The sequence below is a fragment of the Sapajus apella genome, unplaced genomic scaffold, assembly GCF_009761245.1.
Source record: "Sapajus apella isolate SASKATOON/1434 unplaced genomic scaffold, GSC_monkey_1.0 scaffold16, whole genome shotgun sequence".
NCBI classification, from domain to species: Eukaryota; Metazoa; Chordata; class Mammalia; order Primates; family Cebidae; genus Sapajus; species Sapajus apella.
This window is the reverse complement of record NW_022436956.1, coordinates 23280970-23295111: the sequence shown is the minus strand read 5'-3', so window position 1 is coordinate 23295111 and position 14142 is coordinate 23280970. Positions and strand designations below refer to the sequence as shown.

The following is a 14142-nucleotide window of genomic DNA, read 5'->3' as shown; positions in this document are numbered from 1 at the left end:
AGGGCATTTTAAAAGTCTGTCCCCAAACCAATGGCATTTCCAACCAGAGTAAAGCAATGGTTCCAATGCAAATGTCTCTCAAATATGAAATCCAACAAAGAGGAACATAACTTGCAGATAATAAAAAATAAAGAACCATGAAACTAAAAGTAAAATGTTTATAGCATAATAGCTTAACATATTAAAATGAGAAAACAGAAAAAGGTTTTGCTTAGGAAAATACTTTTCTTAGCCCAAAGTCATAAAATGGAAACTTACTGTAAGGTAATTTGGCAGTTTAAAATGCAGACAGATAACCTTTGATTTACAATTTCTGTTCTGTTTTTCTAAGGTAGGACAAATTTGAAAGTATTCAGTAAAACTTGGTTTTATGTAACAAATGTACAAAGTCTTAGAGTCGTCTTTGAGCCTTCACTAAACAGGACTTGCTAGATTTCAAAGAGGCTGTGAACAAAATCAACAATTCAAAAACCAACAGGGTAACAAGCAAACTGCATAGCAAGATGCATTGAGAGAAAAATAAACTATAGTAAAACCTCATTAACCAAAATTCATGAGACAAGGTGAGTTTATGTGAAAAAAAAAAAATTTTTTTTTTTTTTGAGACAAAGTCTCACTCTGTCACCCAGGCTGGAGTGCAGTGGTGCAATCTTGGCAGACTGCAACCTCTTCCCCCCGGGTTCAAGCGATTCTCCTGCCTCAGCCTCCTGAGTAGCTGGGACTACAGGTGTACGCCATGATGACCAGCTAAGTTTTTTGTATTTTTAGTAGAGAGGGGATTTCACCATGTTGGTCAGGCTGGTCTTGAACTCCTGACCTCAAATAATCCCAAATGGGTGCTTTTTAAAAAGGGCTTTAAAACTGCTTAAGTAGTTCAAATAGGCTTCCTTATATTAATTTGTTTCAGTAAATTCTTTGGCTTAACTCATTATTTTACATTTTAGAATTAATGAGGTTTTACTGTAAAAGTAGAAAAGCAAACACTTCAAGTGATAAGACTCCAGCATCACCCATACTAAAGTTAGCAATAAAACAGCAGTTTGAAAAGCTACTGTACAATGCAGCAAGGACCAGGTGTTAATACTGCTAGAAGCAACGCCAGGTAGAGTAGGAAATCTGCATAGTATTATGCCTATGGTTCTTAGACTTATTCAAAATACAGAACTGCAATCTTACAATGAAACAGAAATACTGCTTATTAGAAGAGACTACAGGTAAAGCTTTTTACGAAAAAGAGAGAAGTATTTTTAAATGGAGGCACAGTGGTAAGGTATTCAAATTCAGTCACGTGTCAGCATCACACGTTAGCAGCAAGATGCACCCACACTTCAGGTTTCTGAATAACATGACTACATCAAAATCAAGCAAATAAAAATCAGAACAACCACTACACTAACCTTGAGCTTCCACATTCCCCGCCACCACTTTTTTTTTTCTTTTGAGATGGAGTCTTGCTCTGTCACCCAGGCTGGAGTACAGTGGCACAATCTCGGTTCATTGCAACCTCCGCTTCCAGGTTGAAGCGATTCTCCTGCCTCGGCCTCCCAAGTAACTGGGATTACAGTGCCCACCATTGTGCCTGGCTAATTTTGTATTTTTAGTAGAGACAGGGTTTCACCATGTTGGCCAGGCTAGTCTTGAACTCCTGACCTCTTGATCCACCCGCCTCGACCTCCCAAAGTGCTGGGTGGGATTACAGGTGTGAGCCACCACACCCAGCCTCACATTCCCTTTTCATGTGAGACTGATGCAGACCATCATAATCCGGAAAATGTGGCTTTCCCTGTGGTCAAATCACGACATGTCTCCCGAAGAGTTTATAAAATAAGTTATTCTAAACATGTACATTTAACTTTGGAATGATGGAGAGACACAGAGATATATGTAAACATCAAGAGAATCACTCTACTCCACATCTGGGTCCACCCCTCTCCAGGCTTTGTCTGGAACATTATGTGGCTGGGGCCTGATTGCAGTGAGGGTGTGGGAGCCCAGGTGGGCAATGGATAAAGCATTAGGAAACAATCAAGTATCAAGTGTCGGGTATTGGTCAATCAGAATGGCTTAAATAATTAGTTAACAAGGAAGATGAATAAAAAAAATCCCATTTCATCTTTAGAAAGAATTAAGTCACTAAAATTTGATTTCTTCTAAGTTGTTGCCATTTGCTTGGATGAGATCTTGAAGGTTTTCCATCTTTCTCCACCCAGTTAAGAACACATTGACTAGAAATCTGTGATAAGAATTTAGTAAAGGCTTTTCCCCTCCTGCTCCTTGTTATGCCAATGCAAGAACTGGAAAATTCCAAACAAAATCAGGTTAGTGGTACAGAAAGTTTATGAACGATCTACGTGAATATTAAGCACAATAATGATCCAACACATCAGACTAACAACTTCTCATTGCGGTCACTGTCTTTACTCGGCCAGGCTAATCACAAGTACAACTTTAAAAACTGGTTAAATTACAAATGAAAAACTGTTCTTAGCAGTGAGAATCATATTTCCTACCCAGTCCTAGACATGTAACTAAGAAAAATAGTCTGCTCACCGATGAGAAAACGGTGGGCCAAGAGGGTTCTAATCAGAGAGACGGCAGCATTCCAGGAACTCACCACCCTCCCTGCTTCCCATAATACTTACCATCCTACCCCCTTAACACCTTTCACATAATAGAGATAAATCCCAATTAACCAAACCATAAGCTGCAAGGCAGAAGAAGGAAATACATACCACTTATAGCTTCCTGTGCGAAGTATTTGACATCCATGTCTTCATCTTGACCTAATTTCTGTAGTACTGGCTTAACTTCTCCCTGTAAAGCACTGACATTCAAAAATATTATCTGTGAAAGACAATCTAATGGGCCAGAGAAATCCTTTTTGGTGTATATGCTTTATGGTAATTGTTAAAAGTTAAAAAAAACTTTTTTTAACTTGACAAATACACAAAATAATGTCTAAAGAAATTCTCAGCAAAAGTAGCTTCAGACAATGATCTACACATACATAGAGGATAAATATAAAAGTCATAGTGGACATCCTCAAGAATGGTTGCTAAATTATTTTCTTTAAGTAAACCCAGATCTTGGGTAAAGTGAAAATCACTGAACTTAATTTTAGCTAATTACTCCCCACTATATCGTAAAATTTAAAATACACTTTAAAAACAAGACTAAACACTAAAATCTTACCTGGTATCTAGAATTGGTCCAATTTTTTGTAGAGATTTGGCCACATTGAAGCGAACATTTGCTACTTGGTCTCCTGCCATTTTTAATACGATGGGCAGCATGTGCTTAGTGGTTATTTCCTGACCACAGGCCTCAGACAGTGCCTAGCAAAATAAGTAAGACGGCACATTTAAAACACTTAAAAAAAAATTCCAATATCTAATGAGACAAATTAATATTTAATAAGAAAATAATTGACCAATAGGAAAATATTTCTAGTTTGAGCAGCTCAGTGAGGGACACAGGAATCAAACGATCAGAGAATTAGACCAGAATTCACAACTAAATTGCACTTTTAAAATACTGTAGTTTTTTTTTTTTTTTTTAAGACAGAGTTTCACTCTGTCACCAAGCCGGAGTGTAATGGGTGTGATCTTGGCTCACTGCAACCTCCACTCCCTACCCCCACCAGGTTCAAGGGATTCTCCTGCCTCAGCCTCCCCAGTACCTAGGACCACAGGCGCGCACCACCATGCCTGGCTAATTTTTGTACTTTGGAGTAGAGACAGGGTTTCGCCATGTTGACCAGGCTTGTCTCAAACTCCTGACCTCAGGTGATCCACCTGCCTCAGCCTCCCAAAGTGCTGGGATTATAGGCGTGAGCCTCTGTGCCCAGCCAATACTGTAAATTTTCATATGAATTTTAAAATTGGCATTTTCTCTCATCTCCTATTCCAATTAATCAAAACAAGACATATATTCCAAATAGAAGACATTATATTCAGAATTCAGAAATAGTCACGAATAATTTTGCTTTAATGCCTAAGCTTAGCAATAACAGTTATGTTATACTTACGTTAATGCAGAATAAAGTGGTCATTCTATGCAAGTAATTAGGATCATTTGCCATTATTAACACTTTGGGAACGATGGTATTTTGGGCCCACTCTGTACCAAACTTCTGAACTAGTTTCATGAGGTTGTTGGTAGCAGCTTCTCGGATGGCATATACTGAAGAAGAGGTCAAAAGCACATTCTCATATTGCTTATTGTTTTTTAAGCATAACCTAGTTTACTTACATGAACATCAAACGTGGACCAAAAGCAAAACCTCTCTGCAATCAGACTCCACATGTAATCATGCTGCAATGATAAGCATACTGAGCTCCAACTCAGTTTCCAAATGTGCATATCCAAGAGTAAAGGGATGCAAAGAGCTATGTGCATCATCAATTATTTAACAAATACAAGTGCCTACTATGTGCTACAAAAAGAATACAGAAGATACTTTCCCTCACAGGTCATACCTCTTATCAGGGAAATGAAAGCTAACACACTCCATGAAGTCACATGGTGTAAGAGTAATTAGAATGAAGTATGGCAATGTGTAGTAAAGGCTGTGAGGGTTTTAACAGTGCAAAGAAGAGAATAAGGAAGGTCTGGGAAGGTTTCAACAAAGGAAGAAGGCTTGCACTGGGCAGTGAAGATTAGGGAGGATCTATCTAAGTGGAGAGAAGCAGGGAGGAATTCCTAGAAAGGGTAAAGACATGTATCCAGGACACAAAGGGAAAAAACTGAAACCAGAGAGACTTCAAAGTTAGATAATTAGGGTGGACCCAGACCACAGAGCATCTTGAAAGACTCAGAGTTGATGAGAAAAACAGTGATGGGTTTTTAAAGCAAACTTGTGACCTGATGACCAATGTGGAATTTTAGCAAGATTATTCCAGCAACATCACAGAGAACCGATGTTGAGTCAGAAAGACATCAAGGAAATGGTGTAGAGGCCACTGTGGTCATCTATACAACAGCAAATACAAACATCAGACTAATGTGCATTCTTCTCCATTAAAATGCTTAGGTTGAGACAAGATGTCAAATGTCTTTGAATCAATGTGCCTGCCTTAACATCTAATAATTCTCTATAGCCTTTGATAAATTATCAAAGACATAAAGCTAGACAATAAGGGTCAGAGCTACAATCCACTCACAATTAGTTGCTATATACAGCACTGAACAAAGACAAGCCTGGTGTCACTTCACCTTACAGATCCAGTGAGACTCAAAATTTGGGCTTAGATTAACAAATCAAGGGTGGTAGGTACTGATTCCTCAGTCTACTTCTCTCTCCAGGTAGGCCCAACCTTCCTGGGATGATAGGAAGGGCAGGAGTAGCTACCCAAGCCACAGTCCCAGTTGTAGGCAATTTATACAAGCCTCCAATCAAGAAATAGCCAACTTTTTCTATTCGCAGATACTTCAGGGCAATTATGTAGAGAAAAGGCAAGACAGCATAGACAAGTAACCATACAACTGATTATCAACACTTAAACTGACAGTCTATGGGAGAAGCAACCTGTCAGTAATACTCAGAAGCACTAAGGAGCAAATTCAAGTCAACTGTTTAACTGTAATACAGGTTCCTTCCCTTCATATCCATAGTCTTTGTCTTTGGCCCAAACCCTTCCCTGTCCTTCCCTCTAAGGTAGAGCTAGCTAGAGAATTTGTGTCTTTTCCTCTAATTACTTTTTTTTTGAGACAGAGTCTCACTCTGTTGCCCAGGCGGGAGTATTGTGGCGAGATCTCGGCTCACTGCAACCTCCACCTCCCAGGTTCAAGCAGTTCTCCTACCTCAGCTTCCTGAGTAGCTGGGATTACAAACACCCATCAACACACCCTGCTAATTTTTGTATTTTTAGTAGAGACAGGGTTTCACCATGTTGGCCAGGTTGGTCTTGAACTCCTGACCTCAAGTCATCCGCCCACTTCAGCCCCCCAAAATGCTGGGATTGTAGGCATGAGCCACCATGCCCAGCAAATTACTACTTTTTTTTTTTAACATTCTTTAGATTTTTATCATAATGTCACTACCATAGAAATGGATTTTACTGCCAGAACCAGAAACTGGGCACACACACACATAGCCTTGACTAACTGCACTAAACTCTACTTGGCCAGGTGCCTACTATGTTCTTGGCTCATCTGAAGTCTGTTTTCAGAAGAATGCAGACCATTCCACAGTCCTGCCTGTTTTCTTTTGTCTGTTTCTTTCTCTTTCTCTCTCCCCATTTCCCCTCAACCTGGCTGATCTGCAAAGTTTCTTTGAATGTCTATGCTCACTGATACTTACTCCTTTCTCCTGTAATAAATAAATATCTACACTCCTCCCTCTGATTAAAACTGTCTACTCAACCACAGGAATACAGGTGAGTGACACTTTCTTCCTTATATGTCTCTGGAATTTTTACAATGTTCTTTTAGTAGTTTCATAACTAGGAAAAGAGTTTCAAAAACTCTAACTGATCCAGTGATCACTATATAACACTTATCTGAAAAGCAAAAGCAAAAAAAGTTCCTGTGATTAATTAGGCACAGGACAATTTCAGAGCTGTTATTTCATTGGTTCATGGAACTCCTGGAGAAACCACTTCAGCATGCTGCTGCAGTGAAATAAACAAGGGTTTCTCCTGCTCCCAAACCGAAAGAGAAAATCAGAAAAGAGGAAGGAGTAATCAAGTTGCACACAGAAAGCAATCTTACAGAGAAAGGGTATCAGGAATCTAATTCTTTGTGGAATATCAGAACTTTAAAAATTCCTCAAAATAAAACACAATCTTAATCTAAAATGCCAATTTTTAAAGAAAGCACAGAATGACTTGGAACCAACCCAAATGCCCATCAATGATAGACTGGATAAAGAAAATGTGGCACATATACAGCATGGAATACTATGCAGCCATAAAAAAAGAATGAGTTCATGTCCTTTGCAGACACATGGATGAAGCTTGAAGCTATCATTCTCAGCAAACTAACACAGGAACAGAAAACCAAACACTGTATGTTCTCATTCCTAAGTGGGAGTTGAACAATGAGAACATATGGGGCACAGGGAGGGGAACATCACACACTGAAGCCTGTCAGGGGATGAGGAACTAGGGAAGGGAGAGTATCAGGACAAACAGCTAATGCATGTGGTGCTTAAAACCTACATGGCAGGTTTATAGGTGCAGCAAACCACCATGGCACATGTTTACCTAGGTAAAAAAAAAACCTACCTGCACGTTCTGCACATGTATCCCAGAACTTAAAGTGAAAAAAAAAAAAAAAAAAAAGCATAGAATGATCTGCTAGGACACATCATTCCCCAGTAACATTAAGTATTTATCAGACATAACATAGACATTTTTAAAAAAGTTATTTCTTTCCTATGATTTGCCAAATTTAAGTTTTATTAAAAAAAAAAAAAAAATAGGCCACAAGATAACTTTAGAAAAGAAAAAGAGAAAAAAGTCTTTACAATCCAGTTTGAAAACACTGGAAATACCCACATATATAAGCCCTTATAGATTGTCACCTATTTTTTCACATCCTTCCTCTTCACACTCTTAACCATGTGATCCTCCATATGATGCAAATATGCCTTTAACAAAACCACCTACATGTATACGCAGACACAAATATCCTCATTCCTCTCAAATTTCCAAGCATTAAGCATCCACAGATGAACAAAGAGATACATTCAATACATATGTAAAGTACATAAAAGATACTGTGAAACTGAATCAGGATACCTCTCATATCCACCAAAACAAGGAACCAAAGCTCAAGGGCAATGTCGCATGAGCCCCTGGGGTCACTTACACTTATCAGAACAGGTCTAAGGCAACACTGAAGCTGTCAAGTCTAGACCTGAGACCTGGCACAGAGGGTACATCTCTCACCCACTGCTGCTTGGCACACAAGGGGATACATGCATATACCTCTACCTGAAGCCTCACCAGGAAGTCACCTGCTCATTCCTGCTGTCCTATCTGACCTGCCCGAGCTCACCCTCTCCTAGCATTGTAGCAGCAGTGAGGGCACAATCAGTAAGGCTTCCTTTCACCAAAACCAGAAATCCAGGCCCTCTCTATTCCTATGGCAAAGCTAATGTTTCCCACACCTAAGACTCCTCTGCTGTCTCACTGTGTATCTCCTCTTCTATGTCACCTCAAAAAAGCCAAGTGGCCATTTCTCCCACCTAGGCCTCTTATCTGATTCGTCTCTGTCCAATCTAGTGTACAGCTGCTGAAGACACCAATTACAGGATGGTCAAAAAGAGGATCCTCAGATACGGGAGGAGTACGTAGATATATAAAAGAAATGGTCTGATTTCTTTTAATGTAATAGATTAAGAAATAATGCAAATAAATTATTTAATGGAGAAAATAAAATCTAAGATACAAAAAAATTGGTAGAAATATCAAATTTATATTCAGAAGACTACTTTAGAGCCTTTCTTCATTCCTATATTAAGTCAAAATACCTGGTCAGACTGAGATTCCTTTCTAGAAGGAAATGAACATCATGGATATACGGGATTTCAATTATTTGTTTTTATCTACTCACCATGGTCCACGAGCCAAGCCATACATAAAGAATTCAGCTTCTCATCGAAGAATTCCACACCCTACAGATACAGAAGATTCCATTAATATACATTGTCAAATTCAGAAATAAAGATGGTCTATTTATACACCAAGTTTACCTAAAGGCTAAAAAAACTGTTTCCAAATAAACTGAATTCATTAAAGAGACAGAAAGGAAACACCAAAGGATTCATAAACAAACCATAAATCTATTTTATTGGATAGAAATCATAAACAAAAAAAAAAGCATAGGTGAGCTGGCCTAGGCCCTGCTAGGTAAAAGAGAACAGGGTGGCCAGAAGCCAGCCATGACACTGTAAAAGAGTAGGAAGAACGCACCGTGGATGGTCTGCCAAGCAAAATCTGGATTACCCATAAAAATGAATTACCAGGAAAAGACCTGTCAGTAATATTATTAATTCGCAATTGTCTTCCTGTTTGGTTACTATCATAACAAATCCTTAAAGATAAAGCAACTGACCTCAAGACAGAGATATCCCCAATTAGAGTATTTTTGAAACAACAGGTAAAAGCCCTGGAGGGAGAATAAAGCATGCCCAGGACTACAGGAAATGTGGCTCAGGCATGGCTTGCTCCCCCAGCCCTGTTCCTCTTGACTGTCAAAAGGTGGCCACTTCAGTGCAGGCTGGGGATGGGCTCCCGGAGCGGATTTACAGCCCTCTTACCCTGGGGCTTTTACACCACATGGGAGAATGCTGTGATAGTGCCTTCCTTCTGGGGTCTACATGTTTATGGTCTTGCTTCTTTGAACTCTAAGAAGTTCCTGACTGGTGATTCTATATTTTAAATAGAGAGGTAATATAATGTTTCAGTACTTTGAAAATAGTGATTGAATAAAACAAAATAGCTTTTTTTTTTTTTGAGACCAAGTTTCATTATATTGCCCAGGCTGGAGTACAATGGCGCAACTCAGCTCACTGCAACCTCTGCCACCCGGATTCAAGCAATTCTCCTGCCTCAGCCTCTCAAGTAGCTGGGATTACAGGCATGAAGCACATGCCCAGGTAATTTTTGTATTTTTAGTAGAGACAGGGTTTCACCATGTTGGTCAGGCTGGTCTCTAACTCCTGACCCCGGTGACTGGTCCACCTCAGCCTCCCAAAGTGCTGGGATTGCAGGCATGAGCCACTGCGCCTGGCCCAAAATAGTTTGGTATTAAAAGATCATTATGAACAAATCTTGGCATACACTTAGATTACATCAGCCAAGGTTTTTTTTCATTTCAGGTTGCGAATTTTCCTTCAGTTTTAATTAATCTTTATTTTCCAGTTTTTTGTTGTTGTTGTTGGTGGTGGTGTTTTTGCGACGCAATGTCTCTCTGTCACCCAGGCTGGAGTGCAGTGGCATGATCTTGGCTCACTGCAACCTCTGCCTCCTGGGTTCAAGCAATTCTCCTGCCTCAGCCTTCAGGGTAGCCTCCCAAGTAGCCTCCCAAGTAACAGGCACCCACCACCATACCTGGCTAATATTTTGTATAGTAGAGATGGGGTTAAACCATTTTGGCCAGGCTGGTCTCAAACTCCTGACCTCAGGTGATCCACCTGCCTCAGCATCCCAAAGTGCTGGTATTACAAGCGTGAGCCACTATGCTGGGCCTATTTTCCGGTTTTTGTAGTTTAACTTTGCACTTACTTACCATGGTCCACAAGCCAGGTCATACCTAAAGTCTTGAGAGAATTTTATAAATTTACTATTTGATATAAAAATATTTAGAGATAAAGAAAAATTAAGAAGAATATATACACTAGCAAGAAGTTGAAATTGTAAAACAAAATGTTCATGACTGAGGCATGTCACCCCTGACAGACAGGTTATAAGTCAGCCAAAGACACCATCTGCCTTGCTTTCACACTGCTCTCTATAGAGCTAGCAACCCTGGGAAACTTTCCAGGTCTAGAAGGAGCAGAGGTTAAAAGAAATGGTAGTAAAATGCACCCTCCCTTCCAGACAGTTTTGGTCTTTAGCAAATCAGTTAACCACTGCTCCTCTACACTCTGGAGAGTAGATCCATGGCAATCACCTGTGAAGAGATGATGACCCATAGCACTTGGGAGTGACAGAGGAAAAGGATGACAAAATAACTTCACTTGATCCCATTAGCTAGGCACTAATATCTCTGGCATCCTTTCAAAGAATGAGACACTTTAAATTTTATAAAACATATAACGCCACAGACATCCACAAAATGCATGTTCATAAACTAAACATACTAAAATTAACAATACAAATTCCAGAGATCAAGAAAAGAAAAAATAAATTCCATATGCTGTGACCTGAAAGGAATGGGAATGAGGAAGGGAAAACAAACTGTAGTATAAACTGACACAGCTTTCTCAAAAAATACTCAACAATCAACAAACGTTGGCCATGCACAATGGCTGATGCTTATAATCCCAGCTACTCAGGAGGCTGAGGCAGGAGGATCATTTTGAGGCCACGAGTTTGAGACCACCCTAGATAGTAGGAATGGGAAATAAAATACAGTCCCTGTCCTTAAAAGAGATCACCCATCTCCCCAGATAGACTGTAGCAGACAGTTATAATACTCTGTAGTAAGTGTGCTACCAACAGGATAAAAGTGCATCAAACTTAGAACTGTCTAGGCCACCTACACAAAAAAAAGGGAAGAAGTGGCTATAAAACCCAGCTTTGAAATTTTAACTAACACGGTATTAGGGTAGAACTAAACATGAAACCCAAATAGTAACAGATAATGTGAGAATGTGGACTCTGACTAAAATACTAACATTACAAGCTTCAGTGCTCCTTTTATTTTTTGTTTTTTTCTTTGACACGAAGTCTCACTCTGTTGCCCAGGCTGGAGTGCAGTGGTGTGATCTTGGCTCTCTGCAACGTCTGCCTCCTGGGTTCAAGCGATTCTACTGCCTCAGCCTCCTGAGTAGCTGGGATTACAGGTACGTGGATTACAGGTACGTGCCTCCACGCCCAGTTAATTTTTGTATTTTTAGTAGAGATGGGGTTTTACCATGTTGGCCAGACTTGTCTGGAATTCCTGGCCTCAAGTGATTCGCCTGCCTTGGCCTCCCAAAGTGCTGGGTTTACAAGTGTGAGCCATCAGGCCCAGCCTTTCAATACTTCTTTTCTATATGATGACTCCTCAACTCCCTTTAATCAGAATGTAGGTAAAGCGGCACCGAGGGACATTTTGCTTAGAATACAAGGCAAACAGCAAAGTTTCCTTGAGCAAAAATCACGGCAGACTCACCCTAAAACCATAATCCCTTTTCTTCTCAGTTAAATATTTAAGTCGCAAAGGCATTAAATATGATAAAATTTACATTATATATACCAAGAAACTGATCTTACTATTCTATGGCTTTGTTTTTTGGTGGTGGTAAGATAAAATATGTTTCTGTAATACAGGCTGAGGATCCCAAATCCAAAAATCCAAAATGTGAAATGCTCTGAAATTGAAAACTTTTTTTTTTTTTTTGGGACGGAGTTTCGCTCGTTACCCAGGCTGGAGTGCAATGGCGCGATCTCGGCTCACCGCAACCTCCGCCTCCTGGGTTCAGGCAATTCTCCTGCCTCAGCCTCCTGAGTAGCTGGGATTACAGGCACGCGCCACCATGCCCAGCTAATTTTTTGTATTTTTGGTAGAGACGGGGTTTCACCATGTTGACCAGGATGGTCTCGATCTCTTGACCTCGTGATCCACCCGCCTCGGCCTCCCAAAGTGCTAGGATTACAGGCTTGAGCCACCGCGCCCGGCCTCGAAAACTTTTTGAATGACAATATGATGCTCAAAGGAAATGTTAATTGGAGCATTCTAGACTTTGAATTTTTGAATTTGGGATGCTCAAAGAGTAAGTATATATAATGCAAATATTCCAAAATCCACTTCTGGTCCCAAACATTCTGGTCCCAAGCATATTTAGATGAGTGATACTCAACCTGTACTTTTTTGTTAGAAATGTATGCACTAATAGGCAAGCCACAGTGGCTCACGCCTGTAATCCAGTACTTTGGGAACCAAGGCGGGTGCATCACCTGAGGTCAGGAATTCAAGATCAGCCTGATGAACATGGTAAAACCTCATCTCTACTAAAAATACAAAACTAGCCGGGTGTGGAGGCACATTCCTATAATCCCAGCTACTTGCCAGGCTGAGGCAGGATAATCAGTTAAACTTAGGAGGTGGAGGTTGCAGTGAGCCGAGTTTGCACGACTGCACGCCAGCCTGGGCAACAAGAGTGAAACTCCATCTTAAAAAAAAAAAAGGAATTTATGCACTAATAAAAATAAAAGCCATCCCATAGGCAACAAGAACAAGGCCATACTTTCATGCATCTAAATAAACATAATCATAAAGGCTACTAGGCCTCTGACGTGCCATGGTAAATTGTCACTATTTAACGCTACCCTGCAGTTCATGGAGGAATACACACTCACCAGCTGGCCTGCCAGCAGTGGCATATACTCAATGATAGCCAGCCGGACCCTCCATTTGGCATCTTCAGCCAGCTCCACTATGGCAGGAAGGAGAGACTGAGAGAGCTGACGAATTCCAATGACTTCATTTACACAATCCAAATTGGAGATGATATTCAAACGAACTTCAGGACACTGCAAGTACACAAGCCACAAATGACCACATATAAAAATCAAGTCGTCTGCCCAACAGTCTCCTGTCAGGATAAGATACAAACTGCTAAGTAAGTTTTAAAATTAGAAAATATTGACTCAAGTGAAAAAAATGGATAGTCTTGAAGAAAGAATACTGAGTACATAAATAATTCAAGGAACACAAGTGATCTTAATCAGAAATTTCAATTAAAAGTCTGCAAGACTAAAGACTATGAGAAAAGTCTCTAAGATGGTAAAGAGCATAAACTCTGGAATTAAATCAGATGCACTCAAATTTCAGATCTGTCACTGCTGAAAGATCTTGCTCAAGTTACTTTTACCCTCTGTACCTCAGCTTCCTCATCTGTAAAATGGGATAATAATAATAAGCCCTACCTCATAGGATTGTTTTGAGCATTACATGTAAAAATACATGCAAAGCACTAAGGATCGTGCCTGGCACATAGTAATTACTCAGTGAATATTAGGTATCATTATAATTTTTGGTACTATATTTAAACTTTTTTTTTTTTTTTTTTTTTTTTTGAGACGGAGTTTCACTCATGTTACCCAGGCTGGAGTGCAATGGCGCGATCTCGGCTCACCACAACCTCCGCCTCCTGGGTTCAGGCAATTCTCCTGCCTCAGCCTCCTGAGTAGCTGGGATTACAGGCACGCGCCACCACGCCCAGCTAATTTTTTGTATTTTTAGTAGAGACGGGGTTTCACCATGTTGACCAGGATGGTCTCGATCTCTTGACCTCATGATCCACCTGTCTCGGCCTCCCAAAGTGCTGGGATTACAGGCTTGAGCCACCGCGCCCGGCCACTATATTTAAACTTAAATTAAAAAAACTTTTTAAACAAAGACACATTAGCTATAAAGGAACCAGTGAGTATAAAGCAAAAATCAGGTAAAGATGATAAATAGACATTTCTAGATTTACTTTAATGA

At 40.1% G+C, this 14142-nt stretch overlaps 1 protein-coding gene across 6 annotated transcripts in view; it reads right to left on the bottom strand.

Annotated features, from left to right (window-relative positions):
- PPP2R1B (protein phosphatase 2 scaffold subunit Abeta) overlaps positions 1 to 14142 on the bottom strand; it is a 56414-nt gene that overhangs the window by 14142 nt on the left and 28130 nt on the right. For 3 of the 6 annotated variants that reach the window (XM_032285613.1, XM_032285615.1, XM_032285611.1), the window contains exons 10-14: positions 13014 to 13187; positions 8560 to 8620; positions 4028 to 4182; positions 3193 to 3335; positions 2733 to 2824 (exon numbers count right to left, since the gene is read on the bottom strand). In XM_032285613.1, the coding sequence (XP_032141504.1) occupies positions 2733 to 2824; positions 3193 to 3335; positions 4028 to 4182; positions 8560 to 8620; positions 13014 to 13187 (625 nt within the window). Of the gene's footprint in view, positions 1 to 1766; positions 2295 to 2732; positions 2825 to 3192; positions 3336 to 4027; positions 4183 to 7226; positions 7255 to 8559; positions 8621 to 13013; positions 13188 to 14142 lie in introns of those variants that run through there. The other 3 variants (XR_004270934.1, XR_004270935.1, XM_032285612.1) reach the window with 3 other exon arrangements.